The sequence below is a fragment of the Lolium perenne genome, chromosome 3, assembly GCF_019359855.2.
Source record: "Lolium perenne isolate Kyuss_39 chromosome 3, Kyuss_2.0, whole genome shotgun sequence".
Taxonomy (NCBI): Eukaryota; Viridiplantae; Streptophyta; class Magnoliopsida; order Poales; family Poaceae; genus Lolium; species Lolium perenne.
In genome coordinates this window covers 67,008,381-67,031,567 of record NC_067246.2, presented here as the reverse complement: position 1 = coordinate 67,031,567, position 23,187 = coordinate 67,008,381, and the positions used below count along the sequence as shown (strand labels likewise).

At 41.6% G+C, this 23,187-nt stretch overlaps 3 protein-coding genes and 1 long non-coding RNA gene across 4 annotated transcripts; all 4 read right to left on the bottom strand.

Moving 5' to 3' along the window:
• Positions 1–4,787: 4,787 nt before the first annotated feature.
• Positions 4,788–9,350, bottom strand: LOC127338227 (2-oxoglutarate and iron-dependent oxygenase domain-containing protein CP2-like). The gene is made up of 5 exons (XM_051364433.2): positions 9,127–9,350; positions 8,829–8,912; positions 8,313–8,437; positions 5,164–5,282; positions 4,788–4,885 (listed from the first exon to the last, which is right to left on the bottom strand). Exons 1-5 carry the CDS (start codon positions 9,236–9,238, stop codon positions 4,807–4,809), a joined length of 519 nt encoding a protein of 172 aa, XP_051220393.1. The 5' UTR covers positions 9,239–9,350; the 3' UTR covers positions 4,788–4,806.
• On the bottom strand, positions 9,290–11,207 carry LOC127339379 (2-oxoglutarate and iron-dependent oxygenase domain-containing protein CP2-like). The gene is made up of 3 exons (XM_051365241.1): positions 10,917–11,207; positions 9,436–9,615; positions 9,290–9,343 (listed from the first exon to the last, which is right to left on the bottom strand). The coding sequence occupies exons 1-3, from the start codon at positions 11,205–11,207 to the stop codon at positions 9,290–9,292; spliced, it is 525 nt and encodes a 174-aa protein (XP_051221201.1).
• Positions 11,208–18,788: 7,581 nt separating this feature from the next.
• On the bottom strand, positions 18,789–20,038 carry LOC127339380 (uncharacterized). Its single transcript, XR_011754029.1, has 4 exons — positions 19,868–20,038; positions 19,568–19,724; positions 19,297–19,419; positions 18,789–18,908 (listed from the first exon to the last, which is right to left on the bottom strand). It is a non-coding gene; the product is annotated as an uncharacterized lncRNA (long non-coding RNA).
• Positions 20,039–22,006: 1,968 nt separating this feature from the next.
• LOC139837532 (2-oxoglutarate and iron-dependent oxygenase domain-containing protein ICU11-like) lies at positions 22,007–22,732 on the bottom strand. Its single transcript, XM_071826938.1, has 2 exons — positions 22,258–22,732; positions 22,007–22,152 (listed from the first exon to the last, which is right to left on the bottom strand). Exons 1-2 carry the CDS (start codon positions 22,585–22,587, stop codon positions 22,093–22,095), a joined length of 390 nt encoding a protein of 129 aa, XP_071683039.1. The 5' UTR covers positions 22,588–22,732; the 3' UTR covers positions 22,007–22,092.
• Positions 22,733–23,187: the final 455 nt, after the last annotated feature.

The window sequence follows — 23,187 nt, the reverse complement described above, 5'->3', positions numbered from 1 at the left end:
GATCTGGCCCAAGAAAGCGCAGATCGACCCCGCACCAACCACCAGCTCCCACGCCGGCGCCACCGAGAGGCAACGCAGCACGTCCCCAACGCCGGAGCGAACGACCGACGCACCAGGGCACTTCGCCCTGGCAAGGCGTCCTCCGCGCCGTCGCCCCAAAGATGGGGTCTTGCGCCTCCGCCTCCCTGCAGCCCCGCCGCGCCACGCCGCAGCCACCGGGGAGCCCCGCTGCTTGCCCCCAGCACAGGGACGGCGGTCGATGCGCCCGGGCACTCCGCCCTGGCCACGCATCCTCCCGCCTCGCCGTCCCCGAGATGGGATCTCGCTGCGCCGCCACCCGGCTGCTCCGCCGCGTCCTCCCTCTCCACTCCTTGCTGCCTGCCAGGTCGAAGCCCTCCGCTCGTTCGCCGGGACCGCCATGCGCCGGCGACGACCTCCAGAAACGCGCCGCCGACCGCCCGCCGCCACCACCTCGCAGCCCAGATGGCGTCTCCCTCCGCGCCAGGGAACCCGCCGGGGCGCGCCGACCCTGCCCTCCGCCTTTGACGGCCGGGCGCGGCCGCCACCGCCGGCGCCGGCGGCGGCAGCGGCCGGGAGGAGGAGGAGACTGGAAGGTTTTTTTTGTTTAGGGTTGGGGCTCTCCGGAGCCGCTCGCGCGAGAGCGACCCGGGAGAGAGAAGGAGTTCCACTGGCCGTTCTATCCCGTCGTGTCTCACCGGCCAATGGCCATACATCCATCAGCGCGCTCTTCTCCGTTCAGGAGGAACTCTCCCCGTCAAGTGCGCGTCCAAGCGATCGTCAACGCGTCAGCGGCGCACATCGAGCTGGGAATGGGAGCGGGAGTTTGGAGCTGCGGCGAAAAATCAAAATGGATCGGGAAGGATTCGGTCACCTCCCGCCGAGCACCGTCCACTATTTCTACCTTTCATTCTCACTGCCCAATTCGAAACGTCCACTCTCACTCTCCATCTCCGGTTATGTACAATGGTGATATCTTAGTAGTGCCACGTAGAATAAATGCTTAGGTGGAGAAAAGAGAAAGTTGGAAAAAGGATTTGTCTTCTTTAAGAGATGATATCTTAGCCCAATGTCTCTCACCACATATTTAGAATGTCTAGTTAGCAGAGATAAGACTAAAAAATAATCTATTGTACATCATGTTTTACTGTCATATCTAAACTACATGGCGGGTTAAGATAAGACGAGTCTTATCAACCATTGCACATGCCCTAAGCGGTGCACAGATCTCCGGTCAGGGATGACACGTACTGGTGGCAAAGCTACTTCATCTTCTTCATCGAGTTGTCCTACGCCTCCAACAATGACTATAAGTAGCTGCATCTCGAACTAGTTTGACTAGGTTAGGTCTTGAAAGGATTTGGCAGATCTGGCTAGGTAGTGTCGAAATGTATTGCCTTTAGGCTGAAATCTTGCACTGCCATTTGTCATGCCTTCTTTGCACGTACCTAGATTCACCTTCTGCATTTCAGATTAGTGGATGTTCATATTGTGTGGTGAAGGATGTGTAAGGTGTTGTAATGGTTTGTGTTGTGTGGTGATTGTAGGACTTGTTCTGTGATGACTTTAGCCTAGCCTTGGTATGCGTTGGGGATTCGCAGATCTACTTGCAAGTTCCCGACTCAGAGCCCATTGCTGAGTCTCATGTGTCGGTGTTGGATGTGCCGATCAACAATGACCATGTGTCTTCCCTCGTGGCCAAGGTCGCGACAGAGTGGCGGAAAGGATGACCGCCAGGAAGAAGACGAAGGCAAAGAACCGCACTGACGCGGAGAAGGCCCTGAAGGCTGCATAGAAGGGGGCCATGAAATTACTCCCCTTCATGTCGAGCTTTGTGCTAGAGAAGATGTGTGAACTAATCAAGACCAGCGCCCGAACTGAAAAGAGATTCAAAGAAGTCCATCTCACAAGTCTTTTCTGGAGCACTGCGGTGCTAATGTTAGCTCCACGCAGACGTAGAACCACCTGAGGAAGTGGAGGTGAGGTGGCTCACCGTTAGCAGGCTCCGTGATCTTAGCGGAGCTCAATGGTGTGAGGAGAGCAAATGAATCCTCCTGGAGGCTGGCCACTAGCACGAACGCGTCACGGTTAGCACACTGTGATCTAACATTGTAGTGCTTCATCATTCGTCGCTAACTTGCACAACTAGCACACTGTCTTCCCATCCTAGGACCACCCCAAGGACGCCGAGTTCCTGAACACGCCCATTGCCAACTATGATGAGATGCAGGCCATCTTCTCGTCCGGCCTCGCCACCGACAAGTTTGCCATGAGCTCAAGTGAGGCAATGGGCACACTTCCAGTTTCCCCTTCAGCTGAGGATGCTGACACCCAGTAGTCCGATGGGGTGGTTGTCGATGGCACTCCTGAGAAGCCTACTGACGGACCTAAAAATGTGTATTCAGACAAGATGAAGAGGGGTGCCGTGTCGAAATCTACTGCTAGTTCATCAAACTTTTAATTTCATTTACCATTTCAAGATTTAGCTAATTTGTACTGGATTACTGGTTGTGCACTTCATGTAGTACTGTTAGATATGCTAGTTGTTACTATACCTGGGCATGGGCAGCCCGACCCATCCCGAAAATCCTGGGCTTGGGCCAAACCGACCATGCATGCGAGGTGAGCATGGGCCTGATTTTTAGGCATGACGTCGGGCCGAGCTGGGCCTAGGTCTCACATATGTGCAAAATAAAGAAGATGTCTTGCCCGCGGCCCAAGGACCAATGAGTTTTTCCTATGGTGGGACGGCTTGGGCCTAAATTTTAGGCTGATGACCATGCCTAGGCTAGGGTTTTGTACACCAGGTTTTTTTAGGCCCAACCCGAATGATGGCCAGGTATAGTTGTTATATTGATGTGGTGCGTGGTGATTGTAGGACTCATTTTGTGACGACTTTAGCCAATCCATGATCCGCGTTTGGGACTCACAGATCCCATCGCAAGTGCCTGATTCAATAGCCCATTCCCCTAAGACCGAATGTGGATGATGTGCCGGTGCCGCCACAAATATGATGAATTCAAAGAACCGCAATGATGTGGGAGAGGGTGATGAAGGATGCACAGTAGACGATGAAATGTCTCCTCTTCACGAGGTGGTATATACTAACCCCAAATGTGGTAGTGACCTTGTGGAATTAAGATGTCATGCACTTTTGTTGTGGTGGTAGGTTCACACCATGGGTGTAGTGGTAGGATAAACTTGTGGTCTACTTTTGGTAATGATCATGCATACTCCTCTTAGTTTAAGATCGAGTGTGAATTTGTCATGCTTTCTTATGACTTCATTGATGCTTGTGATCATGTTCCTCACTAGTTCTTCTTGTGGCATGTTAGTGGTATGTTGTGTTCAAAGGGAGGCATCGAGAAATCTATAATTCATGAAGGATCTGCCAAGATCAAGTCAATGATTTCTCCACAACAACTAAAGAAGGTACGATACTATGAGGAGGCACGGAAGGAGTACTAGAACTTCTTGGCAGACCAGGCTATGCCTATGTAGGCTATGGCTCATCAGTCAATGCCCCAACACCCAATGCCTCACCAATCAATGCCTCACGAGCCAATGCCTCTTCTAGTAATGCCTTTAGTACGAGAGAGTAGGGTGAAAGATTGCATCATCGTCGTTCTCATCATGGTGATCGTCAAGTTCTTGTTCTTTTGATTTCTCTATGATGGGATGTAGCATGTAATAGCATGGTAAGCTCACCTTGTTTCAACCGTGGTAAACACGTGGTAGTTTCATCTGCGCAACCAAACACCAATACTGTGTATCAGTAGAGCTAGAGTAGGTTGTGTCTAGGCCACCAAACAAAGAGGGTTTACCCACCTGGTGCTGGAAAAATCTGCACAGGCCACCAAACAAAGTCCAGATTTTGGCTCAGAGCTTGTTTGAGATGGACTAACACCCACGAAGTTTGTCCTTATTGAGTGCAAAATTTAGCCCAACCTACCAAACACGTCCCATTGTCTTGCACACGCTCTTTCAGATATGCTGCATATGTAGCTCGGTCCGCAGGGTTATCGGCCCGCTAGTATGGCAGCGTGCTATATGGCGTACCTGAAGCAACATTTGGGGGCTGCTGCCCATAGCGTGCAGCAATTTACAATCGTTAAGGCAATCCTGTATCCTTAGATTTTGTTGGACAAATTGTATCCTTGCTGGCATGATGAACTTCAATATTCAACTGATTGAGTGTTAGTGCATGAGTTAGCTTCAACGTTTACCCCAGAATTATTGCGCTCACCGCGTCTGCTATGTCCATCTACTATGCTAGAAATCTCCGATGGAGAAGAGGTCGCAGACTGAAGATGGTGAGCCCTGTCGAAGAATATGTTCTTTTTGGTTTAGTATAACCTATACACGGTTGGAAAAGCAGTACATTTTTTTTGCATCGGTAGACGATGTTTACATTCTTTTGAATTAATACATAGCCATCTCCATAGAATACTATATATTTGAAATAAATTATACATGTAATGATCACGAAGTAAACTGGGCATGCCACTCTACATAGAAATATTGAAACACAAACTAGTGGTACATATATTGGAAAAATTGGATTAAGCATGCCGAATCTTGTTGTCATGATCTCCAAAGATATCCTCTCCCTTTCACTTGTATTGAAAACAGCCTGGAATTTTTGAACGAACCAACCAAAGTTAAATAAGATATCAAGTAAATATTATAATGCAAAAAATCTTGACTCAAATACGATGTAACTTGAAAAAAAGAGTAGATAAGATCAGATTGCTTAACATAGATATGTCATCAACTCATTGTGCTTCCCTAGATGTTATCTTCGCTAAGGCATTTTCTGCACCAGTGGAAGTTCTTCCTGGATTTCATCATCTCCTCATAGAACGAACTATGTATACAAAATAATCATGTTAGTTTAGCTACGAATACATTATTGCTAATGGAAATTAGTCATGCCCTATCAACCCTAAGAGACAAGTGTGTTAATATACTTCTATTAGTTGATTAACGGAATTATATGCCATTTGTTTGACTTGTACAGAAGATCAAAAAGGGGAATTAGCGTTGTATATGTATATATCATATATAAATTTATGCGCATATAATTGTTATTTTAAAAGAGAAATTCTAATATACACTTGCAGAGCAAGATGCATGTATGTGTACCTTTTGCACCATATGGTCATGTTAGCCCTGAAACCGGTCGTTGTAGGATGGACATAATGCCTGTGATTTCCATGAAACAACAAGGCTTGCCCACGTACATGAGAATATTCAACTCTTTCCTGAAAAGTAAATACCAAAGAAATAAGAGTTTGAAATGTATTTTTAAGTGCTGATGTTGGTGCTCTAGTGTGCCCATGCTTCTGTCCTAGGTCGTAGTAGTAATTATAATAAAAATGATGAGAGGAAGATGAAAAAGTGAAGGTGGGAGGAGGAAGAGGAAAACAAAATAAAGCCTGTATAATGACATATAGTTTCTAAAGGAGCCAAAGTTTATATAAGTTTAACTAGAATGTGTTATAAATAGGGCCAGAATGTAAACAAGAATGAACTTAGTTGTTATATGTCACGAAAAAGGTATTCAGCAAAATGTTTTAAGAACAAACACAATTGTGATAAGTATTTACATCAAATTATGAAGATGGCTATCAAAGCCAAAAAAATAATCATATACATAACCCCTATTGGCAAATAAACTTTCATGTATTAAACTGTAATAGATGAATATTGTGGGTTACTCTTAATAACACGGCCCAGTTCTATATGCATGCATAAAGCATTACTAGTAGGTGCTACTACAACTAGAAGAAAACATTTTATATGGAGAGTTTATCTTAAGAAGGATATTATTTGTTGTGAAATGCATCGCCATGAGATACATGAGGACGTTGGGAAGAGATGACATATACCCAGGAGGCTCTACATGATTCCAACCAAGATAATCAAGATGTTTCGGATGAGTTGAACATTAGAAAAGGGACAACAGAAAAGAGTGTCACTAGGTACTAAGGGCTTTGAGGATAAGTGCAAGAATGCACCTTCATCTCATTTATATTAATGATCAATATTTTCTGTTCAAAAGATATCTTTCACACACTCTATCTCTATATATGTCACCTTCAATTTGTTTTTGCAAAAAAAACATCTAGTATTCATCTGAATTAAAAAAATGCCCCAGCTCTGTTACCCGTCTCAATCTATCTCATACAAAAAAACTGAATGAAGATATTAAATTAAATCCCAAATTTTGTGATCTTTTGTCTAACCAAGCTATTTTCTACTCGCACCGCATTCCATGGGCTCCTGCCCCATGCCACTCTTCCACACAAGCAGTCTTATGTCAGCGTTTTCAATTTCCTCATGTTGGTGAATAAGTATTGAATGTGCTAACTCCTAGATGATATCATAACCAATAGTATTTGAGATGCACTCTGTCGTGTCCCTCTCATGAGGCGTCCGGGGGCATTCCCAGATCATCGCTGCTAGCTCCCCTCATCATTTCGCCTGAAGGAGCCGACACGGTACGACGGCTTGGGGCTTGGGCTTGGGCTTGGCGCACGCGGCTGCATCTGCGGTGATGTGGCGGCTGACATGCTGGCCCTCTCCGAGAAGATTGACAGCGGATGGCGTGGAGATGGCTCACTCTCCTGGACGGGCTTCAACGTAGTTGGAGCCAACGAATGTGGCGCCCACGGGTGTCATTGCCTTGTTGAAAGTGTCATTGCTGCGAATCTCCAGCCCAAATGTTTTAGGGGAAACCCTAGATCTTAGTCTCCCCCAATCTAACGATGGCGGCACTTTCTATGTCGTTCTCCCTCTTGGGGTATCGTTTTGAAACAAGTGATGCCTGAAGGGGTCTGCTTGTGGAGCGATGTTTCATATACCACGTTGAAGGCATCGGGCCATGGTGCCATGGTGCAACGGGGAATTGGCGACATACGCGGCATGGTCGACTCACATAGGGCGGAGGCGATGCCTGGCGCCGCGGCAGCTTCAACGAAAGGCCTAGAGAGAACTACACGGATCTCTTCCTTGAAAATGGCTCGGTCGTTCGTCGGCAGTGACGGCTTTGCAGTGTCCATGAGGTGCATGCTGAGAGTTTGCTGGACAGTATGTGTGCCTCCTCTCGTCATCAATGATTCGGTGATGCCCCCGGTACCTATCTAGTGGGGCTTTGTTTGTATTTTTAGGAAATAAAGCCCTGATGGCATGTTTTTCCTCCATTAACGGGTTTGTAGGTGTTTCGTGGTGGCTTTGGATATTTTGATGTATGTTCTCATCCGAACTTTGTTAACTAAAATTTACATAAAATAGATGCAGAGCCCGGAGGTCTCAACCTTCATTTCAAAAGAAAAAATAAAACATTATTTCCTTCTTAATAGACACCCACCACTGAATCATGCAGTGCTTGTTGCCTCCAATTTATTAACTCTGAAGTATTTGAACATATGCTGAAAGATCTTATTTGTTCACGGTAATGTTACATCAATTTATTTCCTTCGCTACAGTGGAACTTTTTGTTGAAATAAAAGTTCGCTGAATGTTAGTACTAATTAATATTTACTGTCAATTTAAATTATCTATTTTTTGGAACCCAACAAGCCAAAACAAAATCAAGCAAACAAACCACCCATCCATGAAATTGTAAACAAACATGGATATTGTAAGCAAACTACTTACATGAAAATTTCTAGACTTTCCAAATATAAATAGGCTTACATGGGTTAAGAACTTCCATTGAATTGGTGTCAAGCACTCAAGGATATTAATTCATAAAATGTGTATCTAATCAACTTCGTATAAGACCAACAAGCTTGAAAAAGGATACTTTTTGACAGAATGTCATCTAATTAAATTAGTACAAAATTTGATCCGAAATAAAGTATTCCCTCTGTCCCCTTTAATTAACACAAAGAGTATAAGGAAATCGATAGAATAAAATAGAGATTCACGATAATTAAAACAAGCTAGAGGGAATACATGTTTATGGGATTCTCAAATTAAACTGATTTACATAGCCTCTTCCACATAAATTAAAGAGACTTTTGAATTCATGAAGGTTTAGTCATAAATCTAAGCATTCAGTTGTTAATGAAAACGAATGACCATTGCAAAATTTAATATCCTGATTATAAATAACCCTGCAGGGCGAAGAACTCCCATTGGATTGACAAGTAGTAAAAAGGGACTAAATAAGAAAATAAAGTAGGAGAAGGGTGATCCCAACATTAGCACTTGCAGAATATGAACACCTTTGCTAGTTAGCAGTTAACTAACCTAGGTAGTACGAGAACTCATGATGAATACAGTACCTCTGCATGTGTTTCGGAATTCATATGATTCGCACAACGTCTACCAAAAAAGTGCATTTCCCCGCCAGTAAATTGTTTTCCTAAGCAGACATTTAGTACAACATGGCCTTCCTCCATATGCATCCCTGCATGTTTTTGAACTATTAAATTTACGGAAAAATAAATATTATGGTTCATAATAGTAAATTATAAAAAAGTATATCTTAAATCCCAAGAGGAAAAACCCAATACGTCCAACCGGTAACTATCTGCTAGCAACAATACATTCGTCAGATACAAAATTTAAAACATGATGATTACAAAATAAAATTTTCTCGGAGAAGGAAAATCCATATATTATGTTCAAATATCGTGAACTACCATAGCACTCCCTTTCTAAACATTAGTATCATGGTATGAACATATAATGCTAAGCACAGGGAGCTACTATGTCTTGTACCACAAGATATATGACACAAAGAAGGATGCCAAATAAATTGCTATGCAGTTATTGTATGTTTGTGGGAGCATATATACCTAGGCCACTGTCATCTCCACTATATGAAACAACAAAAGAATGTTGTGAGTCCAAAGACCCGCCACCAACTCCAGGAAAAAGAACTGCAGAGAACAAGATCGAGAAATTTAAATACTACTTCATTTAAGAACAAAAGCAGTCTTTGCAGTATAAAAATATATCAAAGGAACTTAAAATCTAGCCAGTATAATATTGTGTTCTTCTGCAAAGAAAAGAAATTAGCAATTGAGACATAGTGAGGAGGAAAGCCGAATTGGATTTCCCGTGAGATATATAAATAAATAAGTTTATTATTACCTGTGGAAAGGGGTGAGATAAACTTCTTCATGAGCTCATCCAGCATCCCTTGAATCCCAATTTCAGAAATAGCAACGCCACTACCATGCTTGTCCAAGGTATTTGGCATCATTATTTTTTGTTTGTTTATGTGCGCCCACTTCAGAAAATTTTCTACCTGTAATCAGCTTGTAGTTGAATTTGCACGACACGTACAGAAACAATACTTCTTGAAATACTAGAACAACGATTGGAATTTTAATTCAAAAAGTTACAGAAATCGGGAATAGCAAGATAGATATGCAATCCATGACATCTTATTATATATACCTCATTCATGAGCATCTCGCAGAATACAGGTCGCAACATAGGAAATGCATAGACTGAAGGTGCTATGACCTCGTGAATGATATCCATGAAACTTTCTGCAGTGTTTCCCCGGATGGCACGCAGAAACGAAGGCAAGAAGAAATCTGCGGGGTTCATTTTGTAGAGTTCGGGATGTAGAGGCTGCAAAATGTTCATTAATGGATAATGCATTATGTATCTGTCTGGGTATATAGTTATATAGACGGATGTATGTGTAAAGAAAGAATGGTTCATGCCTTTACACTTCATAGATTAAAGGACATTGACCATTACTATTCATGATTTCAAGTTTTCAACAACAATAATGCTAATTAAATATTAGTATTCCAGGAAAGAATTTTTTAGTAGAGATCGACGCCCTTTGGAGCACGTTTTTAAACAATACCAAACGAAGTCATAGACATTAAGTTTACGATGATATTTCATTCTAGTAAAAAAAAGATATCTGAAAAATAAAATAGAGGTCTAGACCATACAGCCATGCATATGTATCCGAGTACTCAAGGACAGATATCTTATGAAGCTTCTTTTGGAATAAGCATATGGACAATTCCCTAGTTGATCTTTGTTTCTCCTTACGGAAGATGACACGACATCACAGCTTCACGCTATGTATCACAGTTTCTTTTTCTTCTTATTATTAGTTTGAAGCAGAAGCCAAAGAACATGCATATGTGTGACTCTGATGACGACGTCATGCTATCCAATGGATTGTTCCAAAGCTTTAAATATCCGACTATAGTATTTTGAGAGACCTCCTGTTTATAGGCTAAATGAGAAAAACCACTAATAACCAGCTATAGCTCTATTTAGCATCTAATTTAGCTAAACCTCCTGTTTTCTTAATTTATCTTCTCTTCTCCTTTTTAATTCTTGTTTTCCGAATTTGTGTTCCATATGATTCGATAAAACTTATGAGTTGAATAGATGAATACTTGTTTACCTTGAATAGTTGAATAAGTTGTAGCTCGAATCATGTTTGAGTCATAGTTTTCCTCTTTTTCGGTAAGATAGACTGAATTTTTCCATATTTTCAAAAAAATACTAAATGGATTAGCCCGGCTATAGCCTTTGTTGGGCTCTGAAAATGTCGCTGCTAAATGAAATAGTCCGCTATCTTAAACTATGGATTATTGGCACCCATGCAAAAATCATCATGGAAACACAGGCGAAGATAAAGATTAATAAATGAAACAAAATGAATCGAATCTATATAGTATATGCAGTAAGATGGTGGTAATGAAATTGCAAACCTGATATTGTGAACAGTTATTTTGGATGTATTGTCTCCTCATGATGCCCACCAGCATGCGTGGAGTTTAAGTTAGTTTTCCAAAGCAGTTAATCGATCGATCTCCAACTCCAAGCGGTTCATCGCTTGCAACTGCATGTACGACGGATGGACGGGAGATCCATCTACATACGGAGGACTGCGTACGTACCATGATTCCCTTGGCCGGTGCGGGGAGGTGATTCCTGACGATGCGCCGCATGAACAAGAGCTTCTCGTGGCGGGTAGCTCGGAGGAGTTGAGGTGGCAGACGGCGCTCCATGTCTTGGTACGTCTCAGGCGCGAGCACGTCCGTCTCCGGGTTGACCACGTCGGAGTAGTCCTCCGGCACGTGGTCCGGGTCAGGGTGCACACGCAGCTTCAACTCCGGCTGCCAATCGGGCACCACCGACCACTGCTGGTTCTGGTGGGATCTGTTCTTGTTCAGGCGAATGGGAGCCATGGTGGGCGAGCGGGAGCGTCGGTTGGCGGCTAGGGCTTGGTCCGGCGGCGGAGAGGGAGATGGGAACTGGGGAGAAGAAGAAGGAGAGGGATGGACCGCGTTGTGGCGTGTGAAATGTGATGCTATCGCGCGCTGGTTTTCTTTTGGAAACAAGTGATTGAATGCGGAGGGGAGCCGAGCGTTACTACTTTCTTCATTTGCTTCGGGGACGGGTGAGCAGACACGAGCTGGAAGGAAAGGCCTGGGTGTCGTCACCAGCGATGGACATTGAATATTGTGAAGGGAAAAAAATGCACCCATAAAGCAATGTTGTTTTCAGAATGGGCGACGCTGGGCGTCCCCCGGACGATAAGTCGATCTCATCCTCCGCCTACCCCACCGTACGATCTTGTAGCCATGAGCTGTCTGATCTTCGGATCCGTCCATCATCTTCCACTCTTCCCCTAGTCCCGCGCGTAGACAGTTCGCAAAACACGCACGCAATTTTGTCGCGGGATCCACATAGGCACACAAGAGCACGCATGAAACGATTTCCTCCAGCGAAAGAAGAAAGGCGTCAACCTAGGGTTCCACACTAGCTAGCCGTCGCCATCTACCATGTCTCCACCATCTACGAATGGGAATCGATAGGTCCTAGTCTCCTCAGTTTGCCACTCCGACGATGAGAGGCGGTAGGAACCTCGGATATGTGTGTGGTGCTATTGTAAGGTCTATAAAGTGATAGATTGGTCAACCGGAAGCAACGATATGGTGGTTATGGCGGTCTTGTGCTAGAAAAGAATAAGGTATATCGCCTTCTCGTCCACCTCATCGATGGCGATCTCGCTTCTGGCTTTGAGGAGGACAAAGAACCAACTAGTCATTGCTCCCATGGAGTGGTAAATCTTGTTCAGTCTACTGGTGTTAAATGTTTAGTGTTGGAAGATTTAGATCAATTCAGGGGTTCAATGGTGACGACTTCGGCTCTAGGGCGCTAGTCCCTTGAGGCACGTGCACGAAGACTCTCTAGTTATCATCAACAACGTTAGGCTGGCTCCAGTAGGAAAGCGGTGGTAGCTCGCTCTGGCGGCAATAGTGATCGTTATATGGCCCAATAATCTCAATGTAAAATTTATTATTTTTGGGATGCTTTGTACTCCTTGCGAACTTCTATAATAGACCCATATTTTTCTCGCACAAAATCAATCCGATCTCCCTTTTTCATAGATTACTGGTTCAAAATCATAGTTCAATAAATTGAAAAGCTCAAAATTGGGTGGTTGGAAGCTAGTTCTCCAAAGTTCACATATATATATATATATATATATATATATATATATATATATATATATATATATATATATATATATATATATATATATATATATATATATATATATATATATATATATATATATATTTCAAAGCTATCCTTCCTGTTTGTAGAAGTTAACCAAAATATCAGAAAATTCATCATCAAAAGTTTGAAATACGAGTCACCACCAGCAGCGAGAAAATCGTAAATAAACAAATCCAATTTTGCAGAACACCTCCATCATATCGCCAAATGAAGTGCAAACCTTGTAGGATAATATATCCATGGTTTTGACTTTCTGTTTCAGCAAAAAAGATCACCGGGTGCTGATATTGACATTCATTTGAGTGATTTCAGTTTTCCATTCGGCTAAACAGGAAAATTGTCATTCGAATCCAGCTCAAAAACTGACCGAAAACTGTGCAAATTTCCACTGAAATATTATTGTAATTCAGTGCCAAAACATGCATGTCGGAGCAAACTGGGCAAAAAAACATGGGGGAAAACAGAGAAAATAGGGGCAAAAACAAAGTAGTAGAACACAACCATCAAATACCAAATATATTCTGCAATCTAGATCATCATGTTACAACAGCCAGTGCTTATAGCATGTGAAACATTTAACTACGAGTTTGACAAGCTAGGATAACATCAATCCAGGAGTCATTCAAACTTCATAGAACTAGCTAGAAGCATCAAAAATTTAGAAGCCTTTAAGATGATGGCTTGGGGAAAAATGCATAAGCCAATGTTATTTTCAAAACATTGTGTAATTTAGCGAGCTTCGTCGAGCGATCACTGACATGGTGAAGTCGAGAAACCAAAAATATATGGGGCCCACTTTCTCATTTCGGTAGTTTCTCACACGGTATTGATTATCTCCTGTTTCCATGTAAAAATCCCCAGTTTGACTACCGACTCAAACCGCCAACAAAGTGCCACCTCCACCTTATGCTCTTTTCCTTTGTTCTACCAAATAGCGGAACCACCTAACATTCCTTATTGTCGCCACCCTAGAACCCTCATCCTCCGTCAGTTCACCAATTGATTGACATAGCCTTTTTGTTCCCTTGTCGAGAAGCCATTCATTGGGTACCGTTCACCAAGCACCATCACTAACATTTGTGAGGCACATCGTCCGACTTCCTCGTAGCAGCCAGCCGGAAGACGTGGCCACACCATGACCATACTACCCTCCTCGTCTCTCTTTGATGCAGACTTCCAGGGGCACCTTATCACTCCTAGTTAGTCAACTCATTACCTTAATCTTCATTGTTTTTGCGTGATCTTCTTAGTCTACTCATCACATGGGTAGTTAAATTTTATTGTAGGATTCAGACACTAGTAGAGAATAGCTTACAGGGACATGTAATTAGTGAAACACCTTCTTTTACCACGCCATTGTTAGTACCAGTGGTGTGGTAAAAAAAGAAAATTTGAGTGCTTTTAATTTTCCATTCGGCTAAACAAGATAATTGTCATTCGAATCCAGCTAAAAAACTGACCGAAAACTGTGCAAATTTTCGCTGAAATATCATTGTAATTCAGGGTCAAAACATTCATGTCGGAGCAAACTGGGCAAAAAACATGGGAAAACAGAGAAAATAGGGGCAAAAAAAAAAGTAGTAGGCCACAACCATCTAATACCAGATACATTCTACAATCTAGATCATCATGTTACAACAGCCAGTGCTTATTGCACGTGAAACATTTAAACTCTGAGTCTACGAGTTCGACAAGCCAGGATAACATCAATCCAGGATTCATTAATACTTCATAGAACTAGGAGCATCAAAAATTTAGAAGCCTTAACATGATGGCTTGGAAAAAATGCAAAACCAATGTTATTTTTAGAACATTGTGTAATTTAGCGAGCTTCCTCGAGCAGTCACTGACATGGTGAAGTCGAGAAACCAAAAATATGTGGGGCCCACTTTATCATTCCAGTAGTTTCTCACGTTGTATTGATTATCTCCTTTTTCCATGTAAAAAATCCCCTGTATGACTGTCGACTCAAACCGCCAACAAAGTGCCGCCTCCACCTTATGCTCTTTTCCTTTGTGCTACCACATAGAGCAACCACGTAACATTCCTTGTTGTTGCCACCCTAGAACCCTCATCCTTCCTCAATTCACCAATTGATTGCCATAGCCTTGTTGTTCCCTTGACGAGAAACCATGCATGGGGTACCGTTCACCAAGCACCATCACTACCTTCGTGAGGCACATCATCCGACCTCCACATAGGAGCCAGCTGGCAGACGTCGCCACACCATGACCATACTAACATCCTCCCCTCTCTTTGTGCAGACTTGAAGAGGCACCTTATCGCTTCTAGTTAGTCAACTCATTACCTTAATCTTCGTATTTTTTTGTGTGATCTTCTTAATATACTCATCACATGGGTAGTTAAATTTTATTGTAGGATTCACACACTAGTAGATAATAGCTTATAGGGGACATGTAATTAGTGACACACCATCTTTTACCACGCCATTGTTAGTACAAGTGGTGTCGTAAAAAGAGCAACACCACCATTGTGGTCCGATTGTTAACTGGGCCCGGTGCATGAGCCATATCGGGCATTAATTATGGCATTGTGATCAGCACGCCATTGTTACATATTTGTCGGTGGTGTGGCACCCACACCACCACTTCTGAGTCAGTTCGTGGCTGTGTGCACGGATCCCCAAGCCATCACTAGATGCAGGCCCATCGTGACATGTGTTGACGCTGTTGAAAATCCCGACAATATTATTGATTGGGAGGATGAACGATGACCAACGGGTTAGGTTGCAGCTTGATTTTGCAATGGTTCTTGGTTATCTGCAACCTGCAAAGAGAGAGAGAGAGAGAGCTCTCGGGGACAAAGAGACTAAATAAAGGGAAGAGAGCAATCTAAGAGCGAGAAACAGCTAGGTTTCCCAGGAGTGATACGGTTATATACCTTTTTAATATAGTTCCCATGGGAAAATACAGTATTCACAAGGGTTAAGATTCACAATGTGTGTTGTGGTTCAGACTCAGAAAACAGTATGAATTTCAGTCATCGCACATGGACAGGTTAGCGTGAAGCATTTCACATATGATTTTTTACACTTAATTGTGGGCCGTGTAGAAAATAACAAAACTAAATGCAATTAAGGGGTCCTAAATGATCCTTTTTATACTATTGTTGTAGGTTAGGATGGATATTGGCAAGTGTTGTCTACAGTGTTTTGGATTAATGCATATTAATTAGGTAGACAGCCAATAAGCCAAAGTGATTAAACGAGCATGCCACAACTTTTTTTAAATATGTTAGACAAACTCAAGGAGCACATATATTGGATACAATAAATTAAGCATGCTACAATATGTTGGCGGATCCCTAGCTAGAAACCTCATCCTTTATTGCCAACTTTGATAAGAACCAAAAATTACCAATGACATAGAAACCAATGATTGTTGCAATCTAGATGTAAAATAGTAAGGTGGTTCTTGAGTAAAAATACAAATTTTGAGTTAAATATAGCTTGCCATCAACCGAAAAGAACACGGACCTCGGAGCTCTACATGGACCCGCACTCTCGAGGTTGTTGTCCATGTTGTCGCAATAGTAGGTGGTTCCTAATGAGTGTTGAGTTGGCGTTGCATGTGTTGCGTCCACGTTATCCGTAATTCTACTCACTTGTTTATGCTAGTGGGCCAGATCGTATGGAGCAGGGAGTGTCTCGGCCACATATCTTGTACATGAGATGTGCAGTGTTGGAGGAGACCTCCATATTGTACTCGGTAGTGGTCACACACAATGATGAAGTAGTTTCATCATTGATCGATCTAAGCAAAGGAGAGATGGCAGTATCGGCTAGTTTTTTAGTTAACGAGGTCACCATGGACTGGCCTTGTTGAGAAGGTTCGTGCCAGCTGATCTGGTGGAGTAAGGGAAGCTCGACAACGACCAAGGGATAAGGTCGTGTCTTGAATTTTCAATGGGACTTGGTAGTTGGTAGCCTGGTGTGGGAGGGAGAGAGAGCTAGTACAACTAGTATTTTCAGGAGGGAGCGCCCAAGGTATTCACAAGAGATAAAATTTACAATATGTACAATGTGACCAACATATGAACTCAAAAAATAATGTGTGAATTTCGGTAATCGCACATGGGTAGTTCATGTGAAGCTTTTCAGCACAATTTTGAGCGGTCTACCACATCGCACAAGATATGAAATTAAGGGTCCTAAATGAGCATTTTGTACCTTTGTTCTAGGCTAGGATGAATATTGGAAAGTGTTTAGCACAAATTTTGGATTAATGCATAACCATCTCCTTCAATGTCTCATTGTTAATTAGCTACACAGACTACAAGCTAAACTGATTAAATGGCCATGCCCAATATTTTTTTCAAAATGTGCCGAGCAAACTCAAGGAGTACATATATTGCATAAAGTGAATTAAGCATTGCACAACATGTTGGTATATCCCTAGAGACCCCATCCTTTATTACCATACTTTGACAAGAACCTGAAATTAGCAGTTGACAAAAACCAAAGTTACTTATAATATAGATGTAAAATAATACGATGGTTCTTGAGTAAAAATAAAAAAAATCAGTTAAGGGATGAGCATACCAATTACCAGCCTCATGGTATCGGTATATTATGTTTGCACACGTTGTTTTCTTTTAGGCATTCGATGCACCAATCAGGAAAATCTAGCTTGCATTTTGTCACCTCCTTGAACAATGAACTATATCGATGAAGCAACATTGTTACTCAATAAATAATCGTGGAATTATACAATGATTAGTAATGAATATATGGGTGTGTATGTGTTTGTGCTTCTACAAAAACCAACACAATCATAAGCATCTTTAAGGGACACACACCAGACATACATATGTACACACTGACAAGAAGATATTATTGTTAGCATTACATATATTCTAGTTTTACCACTCTTAGTCAATCGCTTGATGTGATTCAAGATAATACTTACTTGTTCAATGGCGGATAGTCAACCATAACAAAACTAAGGCTAAAATTCTTCTTGTTAACCCATGCATGTAGATATAGTCAATGACTAGAGATAAATGCTACAACATTTTTCAAGATGGCTTAACAAGATCGTGTTTCTTTGGTCATTAGGAAGATTGATATAAGAAATCATTTTTAATTAAAGCTTCAAAAGAAAAAGATGGAACATGCACACAACATCTAGAAATATATGTATGCATATTTAGAGTTCCATAATAAGATGCATATGTGTGTACCTTTTGCACTGCATGATCATGTTAGCCCTAAATCCACATGTTGGGCATACTTTATGTCGCTGGCGACCATGGTATAGCAAGGCTTGTCCAACAACATGAGAATACATAAATATTTCCTGGACCAGCAAAAATAAATATAAATAATTGAGATGTCACATCTTTGTGGATTCATGTATATTAAATGACAAGAAAAAATGAAGGTGGTATATGTAGTTAACACTTTTAAGTCATTCCTTCAATAATGAGATCAAATATAAGTAGGTGGATAGTAGAGGTTGCTTTGGTGCACTTCTCGTCCCAGGTTCGAGTCGTAGTGCTTGAAAGAGATATGTAGATAAGTATAACGAAAATGTTGACAAACAGTCTAGTCTAGATAAATATTTTGCACTACTTTAATTTTCTAAACAGATATCCCCCCTACTAGTCTCCTTTAGTGCTTGCCACTCGGGGAAAGTTCTTAGCCCACAAATGATTATCTGTAGTTTGAACATGTACGTATTGTTGGAGTAAATATTGTGTTTAGATTACTTACTGAATAATTACATCATATAAGTAAATGACAACATTTCCTTAAATGTAACCTTACTGGCCTTGCCACTTGATTATTGTTTATGCATGCTATCCAATGGGTACACACGCCTGTGTTACATGAAGCCTACTCTTTTATGTATATATAGAGATTTTTTTATTAACGCACCATATCAGAATTTATACCATGACTTCAATTTCCATTTCAATACAGTAAATGTAAATGATGGATAAATGCCATGTTTGAATGCAATATACTTTCCTCAACACGTTTATCTGATCTCTGTGAAACTAAGTTCATTCTTGTAATTACTCGTACATACATTCTAGCCATATTAGTAACCCATTTCTAACCAAAATTGTATAAGATCATGCTTATTTAGTAACTAAACACTAAATCTTATTTTTATTTTGTGGCGTACATAATAAAAAGTAGTGCAAATTAAGGTTTTGGATAAATACATGGATAGTTTACCTACTAGCAAAATTATTGTGTAAATAAAGTACCTGGGGTTGTGATTCTGAATTAACATGGGTCCCACAACGACTACCAACAAACAACATTTGACCATGAGTAAATTGTTTGCCTAGGCAGACATTTAGTGTAATATGAGAGTCCTCCACATGTATATCTGCAAATATATATTTGGGTATACTGATTAGGAGGATGGTAGCATTATGGTTTAACAACCGAAAGAGGGAACCAAATACTATATTAGAAGATAAATAAGCTAGAAACCGAATAGGATAGACCATGTTAGTGTATCATCCATATATATTTTAAAAATACTAGTAGCTCATATGAAATATCTTCAAGTGTCAGAAACTAACACAACACTTTGTTTGGGATAATTCAATGATCATAAGAACAAAATATATACATGTGTATAATAATATAGACATGAGAAAGGTTCAGGATTATTGCATGGCTATTTTGCATATACAACCATTTAATTATTTTATGGTAAAGGGATACTTGGCAAAAACAAGATGAAGAAGGTTATATGCTTGCTTCTGTACCTAGGCCATTGTCATATCCATCATATGAACAACCAGGTCTGCCACCGCCATCATCTCCACCATATGAAACAACATAAGAATGTTGAGAGTCCAGACTTCTACCCCCCACTTCAGGGAAAACAACTGTAGAAAACATGAAGAATGAAAATATATATTCCTTTAAATGTAGATTTATTTAGAGCATAAATATCATTGGGAATTTATAATCTATGTACAACTATTTCCCCTTTCACAAAAAATAAATTAATAAGCTTTGCTAGCGAAATATGACCTTTGGAAATAGGTGAGATAAACTTCTTCATGAGGTCATCAAGCATCCCTTTCATTCCAATATCAGAAATAGTGGTTCCACGGCTAGGCTTGTGAAAGTTATTTGGATCATTTATCTCTTGTTTTTCTCTATGTGCCCAGTTTTGAAAATTTTCAACCTATGAGTACAAAAAATGATTAAATCAGTTGATCTAAAATGTGCAAGTATAAAGAGGTACATCTAAAAACATGTAAATCATCGCAAATTTATTTCTAATATTTGTTTGGTAAAGAACAATAAGATAATATAGGTCATATGCACCTCGTTCATGAGCATTTCGCAGAATGCCGGTCGAAACATGGGAAATGTGTACACTTTAGGTGCCGGCTCATGGATGATATCACTGAAACTTTGTATTGTATTTCCACGAATGGCTCGGAGAAACGATGGCAAGAAGAAAGCATGAGGATTCATTTTGTACAGTTGGGCATGTAGAGGCTGCAAAATCGTGAGTAAATGGATATATAGAGTATATAGTTGTATATAAGAAAGAATGGTAGTGCATGCGTATCATATGAAAGATACTGCATAAATAACTTTATAGAAGTAAATAAAAAGTTAACATAGAGATACACATTTGAGCATAATTTTACAAACAACTAGAAACTTATGAAGATCCTAGGATGTCACTAGGAACGATATATGATGTTTATGTTATTTTGTCTTTCAAGTCATCAAAAATAAGATATAAATTAACAAGCAATTAGAACCATGCTGAAAAGTGAAAACTGGGTGTAATGTGCACAAGCTACCTAGTGCGTGCAAATTTGTGAGAAACCACCCAATTAAAATCTAAGCAGCACCTCAACTTAATGGAGCATGCACTCATTTGAGATTCCGGCCATACATGTGCATATGTAGCATGAAAAAAGGAAGATTAGGGAAAAACCATGCGGCCGATTGTACTAAACCATAGATGGTTACCCGCATGAACAAGGGACAGCAGGGACTGTTGGAAATAATCTAAACTTAGGGTGCATAAGTTTGGGTTGATTTCCTAGTATCTCTGTGTTTGTCCTAATACTCGTTTGAGTCAGAGTAGATAGACTAATTTCTGTAGGAATTTAAGTAGTGCAAGTCCACATTGTATGCAAGGCAAGTTGAAAGGCATTTGTCGTGTATGCATCTGGTATTGGCGATAAATTTTGTGTCGCGTATATTTATCTAGTTTGATGGGATCGATTCGTGGGTGAATTCCAACAGGGGTGGAAGACAAAAGATCCGGAAGAAATTGTCACTGACAATACCGGGGGAAATGAAGCTGAAAGTAGATGACTCATATGAAAGATTGTTGCATTAGTCAATTGAACCAAAAGTCCAAACTGATAGAAAGACTAGGCAATGTATTCATCTAGGCTATTTTAGTCTTTAACATGGGTTCGGTGGAGGTCGCAAAATCTTTTTTCTTTTATTTTTAATACTACGCGAACAGGATTTTGAACTTGAGAATTCTTAGCTTCGATACCATGAAAAAATTGTTGCATTAGCCAATTAAACGAAGGACTGAAGCGCGATGCATTGGACTACACAGAAAATTACACTAGACTGGATTGCACTGAAGCCCTAGAGTTAATAAAGGAAGGCACGCATGATATATAAGTCGGTGTATATCCCCTTAAAGTTTCAGCCATTAGAGAGCTAGTTAGGGAGAGACGAACAATTTGTGCGAATATTGAACGTGATACCAATGGTGCTGCTCACGGTCTGGCACAGATAAGTGAACTCAAGAGACACCGGCAGTATGCTCATGGCTCAGGAACAACCCTAAGGAAATGTCCGAGGTCATTACCTGTGATTGGAACTCTATCAATGCTTAATAAAATCCTCTTTTCCTATGCCGAAAAAATGTAATATATCCTTTTGATGATTTTATTGTCTTCTTATGTCGGAAAAGACAAAGACCATGTATCTCTTGCGAAGTTCATGTATCTCTTGCAAGGTTTTAAATAACCTGCCATAGCTTGGCTATAGCCTTTTAAGAGACCTGGCTGCGGCTAAGCCATTTGTAGGCTAAATAAGAAAAAAAACGCTAATAGGGGCTATAGCCATATTTAGTCCCTAATTAGATTCTAATTTAACCCTAAACCTCATGTATTTGTAATTTCTCTTTTGTTTCTTTTTATTTTGTTGTTTTCTGAAATTTGCCTTCAGTATGATTATATAAAACTTGTGAGTTGTATCATGAATTATGTTTGAATTATAGTTTTTTTAAGATATGACTGAAATATTCCAATTTTTTGAAAAACCGCTAAATGGAATAGCTCACTATAGCCTTTCATAGTCTCTAAAAATATCGCGGCTAAATGAGATAGCCGGCTATTTTAAACTATATGATTTCTTGCAGGTCATACTTGTCCATTAGGTTAATTGTAGATTTGTAGCTAATTACGGCTGCAAAATTCCTCATAAAAACGGGGTGGGGAGATAGAAAATAAACAATAACAAAAGTGCAGAACACCTCCATCATATATACACATCGGCAGAGATCAAAAGCAAACCTTATATGTTGAACAGATCAGCTGCCTGTACTGTATGCAGCTCTCCATCTGCGTGCAATCTCCAAAAACCAGTTAATTTCAAGCATAACTGCATAAGTGCATAACAAGTGTACTAGAAGTGTAGAACAAACGGAGATACACGTAAGGACTTACACGGGCGAACTCCTCCTGCGAGGGCACGTCGCCGGCGAGGACGCGCTGCATGAACGCGAGCTTGTCGACGCGGGGAGCGCCCAGGATTGCAGGCGGCAGATGGCGCTCCATGGCCTGGTATATCCGTTTCGGAAGATGGGGTGGGATCTCGTTCGCCTCGACCAGATCGGAGTAGTCTTCCGTCAGGTGGCCCTTTTTAGGGAAATGACGAAGCCGCGGCATATGAGCTCGCCGTTTTGGCACCGGCTGCAGATCTGGCTCAGGGACCGGCGGTTCCTCCACGTACCGTCGGGGTTTGGTCAATTTCCGGTGACGGCGGGACGACGACATATATAGTCGCGAGCGGACGAACAAGCTAGGGCTAGCTTTGGTGCGGCGGGGGCGGGGGGCGGCGGTGGCGAGGGTGTTTGGAGATGGGGATGAAGGAGAGGGAGTCGCAGCGCGTGTGAAATTTGAGCTGAGGGCACGGCAGCGTGATCAGTTTTGGAAGGGAGTTAGAGGAGCGTAGGGCCGGTTAAGAGCAGTTTTGGAAAGGAGTGAAGATCGAGGACACGGCGTGTCGCGGGTTGCATGCGGATGACACTTTGCTGATGTCAGTAGAATGAGCGAGACTGCGAGAGTCGTGACGCGTTCTCGCTTGATCCTATCTTAGAGAGCCTTTCCAGGATAGATGAAGGAGCACGCCTCGCTGTAGCAGCCCACCGTCATCAGGACGTACGGCCCGGCCGGGACGTTCATGCCGGAGGAAGTGACAAGCGTCGCCTCCGATCACTCCAGCGTGCCGACCTTCTCTTCGGGAACACTATGGTGGGCTTTTGCCACATCGGTGGTAGTCGAAACTGTGCTGCCTGCCGAGTTTTTGAACCACTGCGTCTTCGACTCAAGATCGGCGTCGCCATCGATTATGTGTCCGCCGTGCCGTTCTTCCCG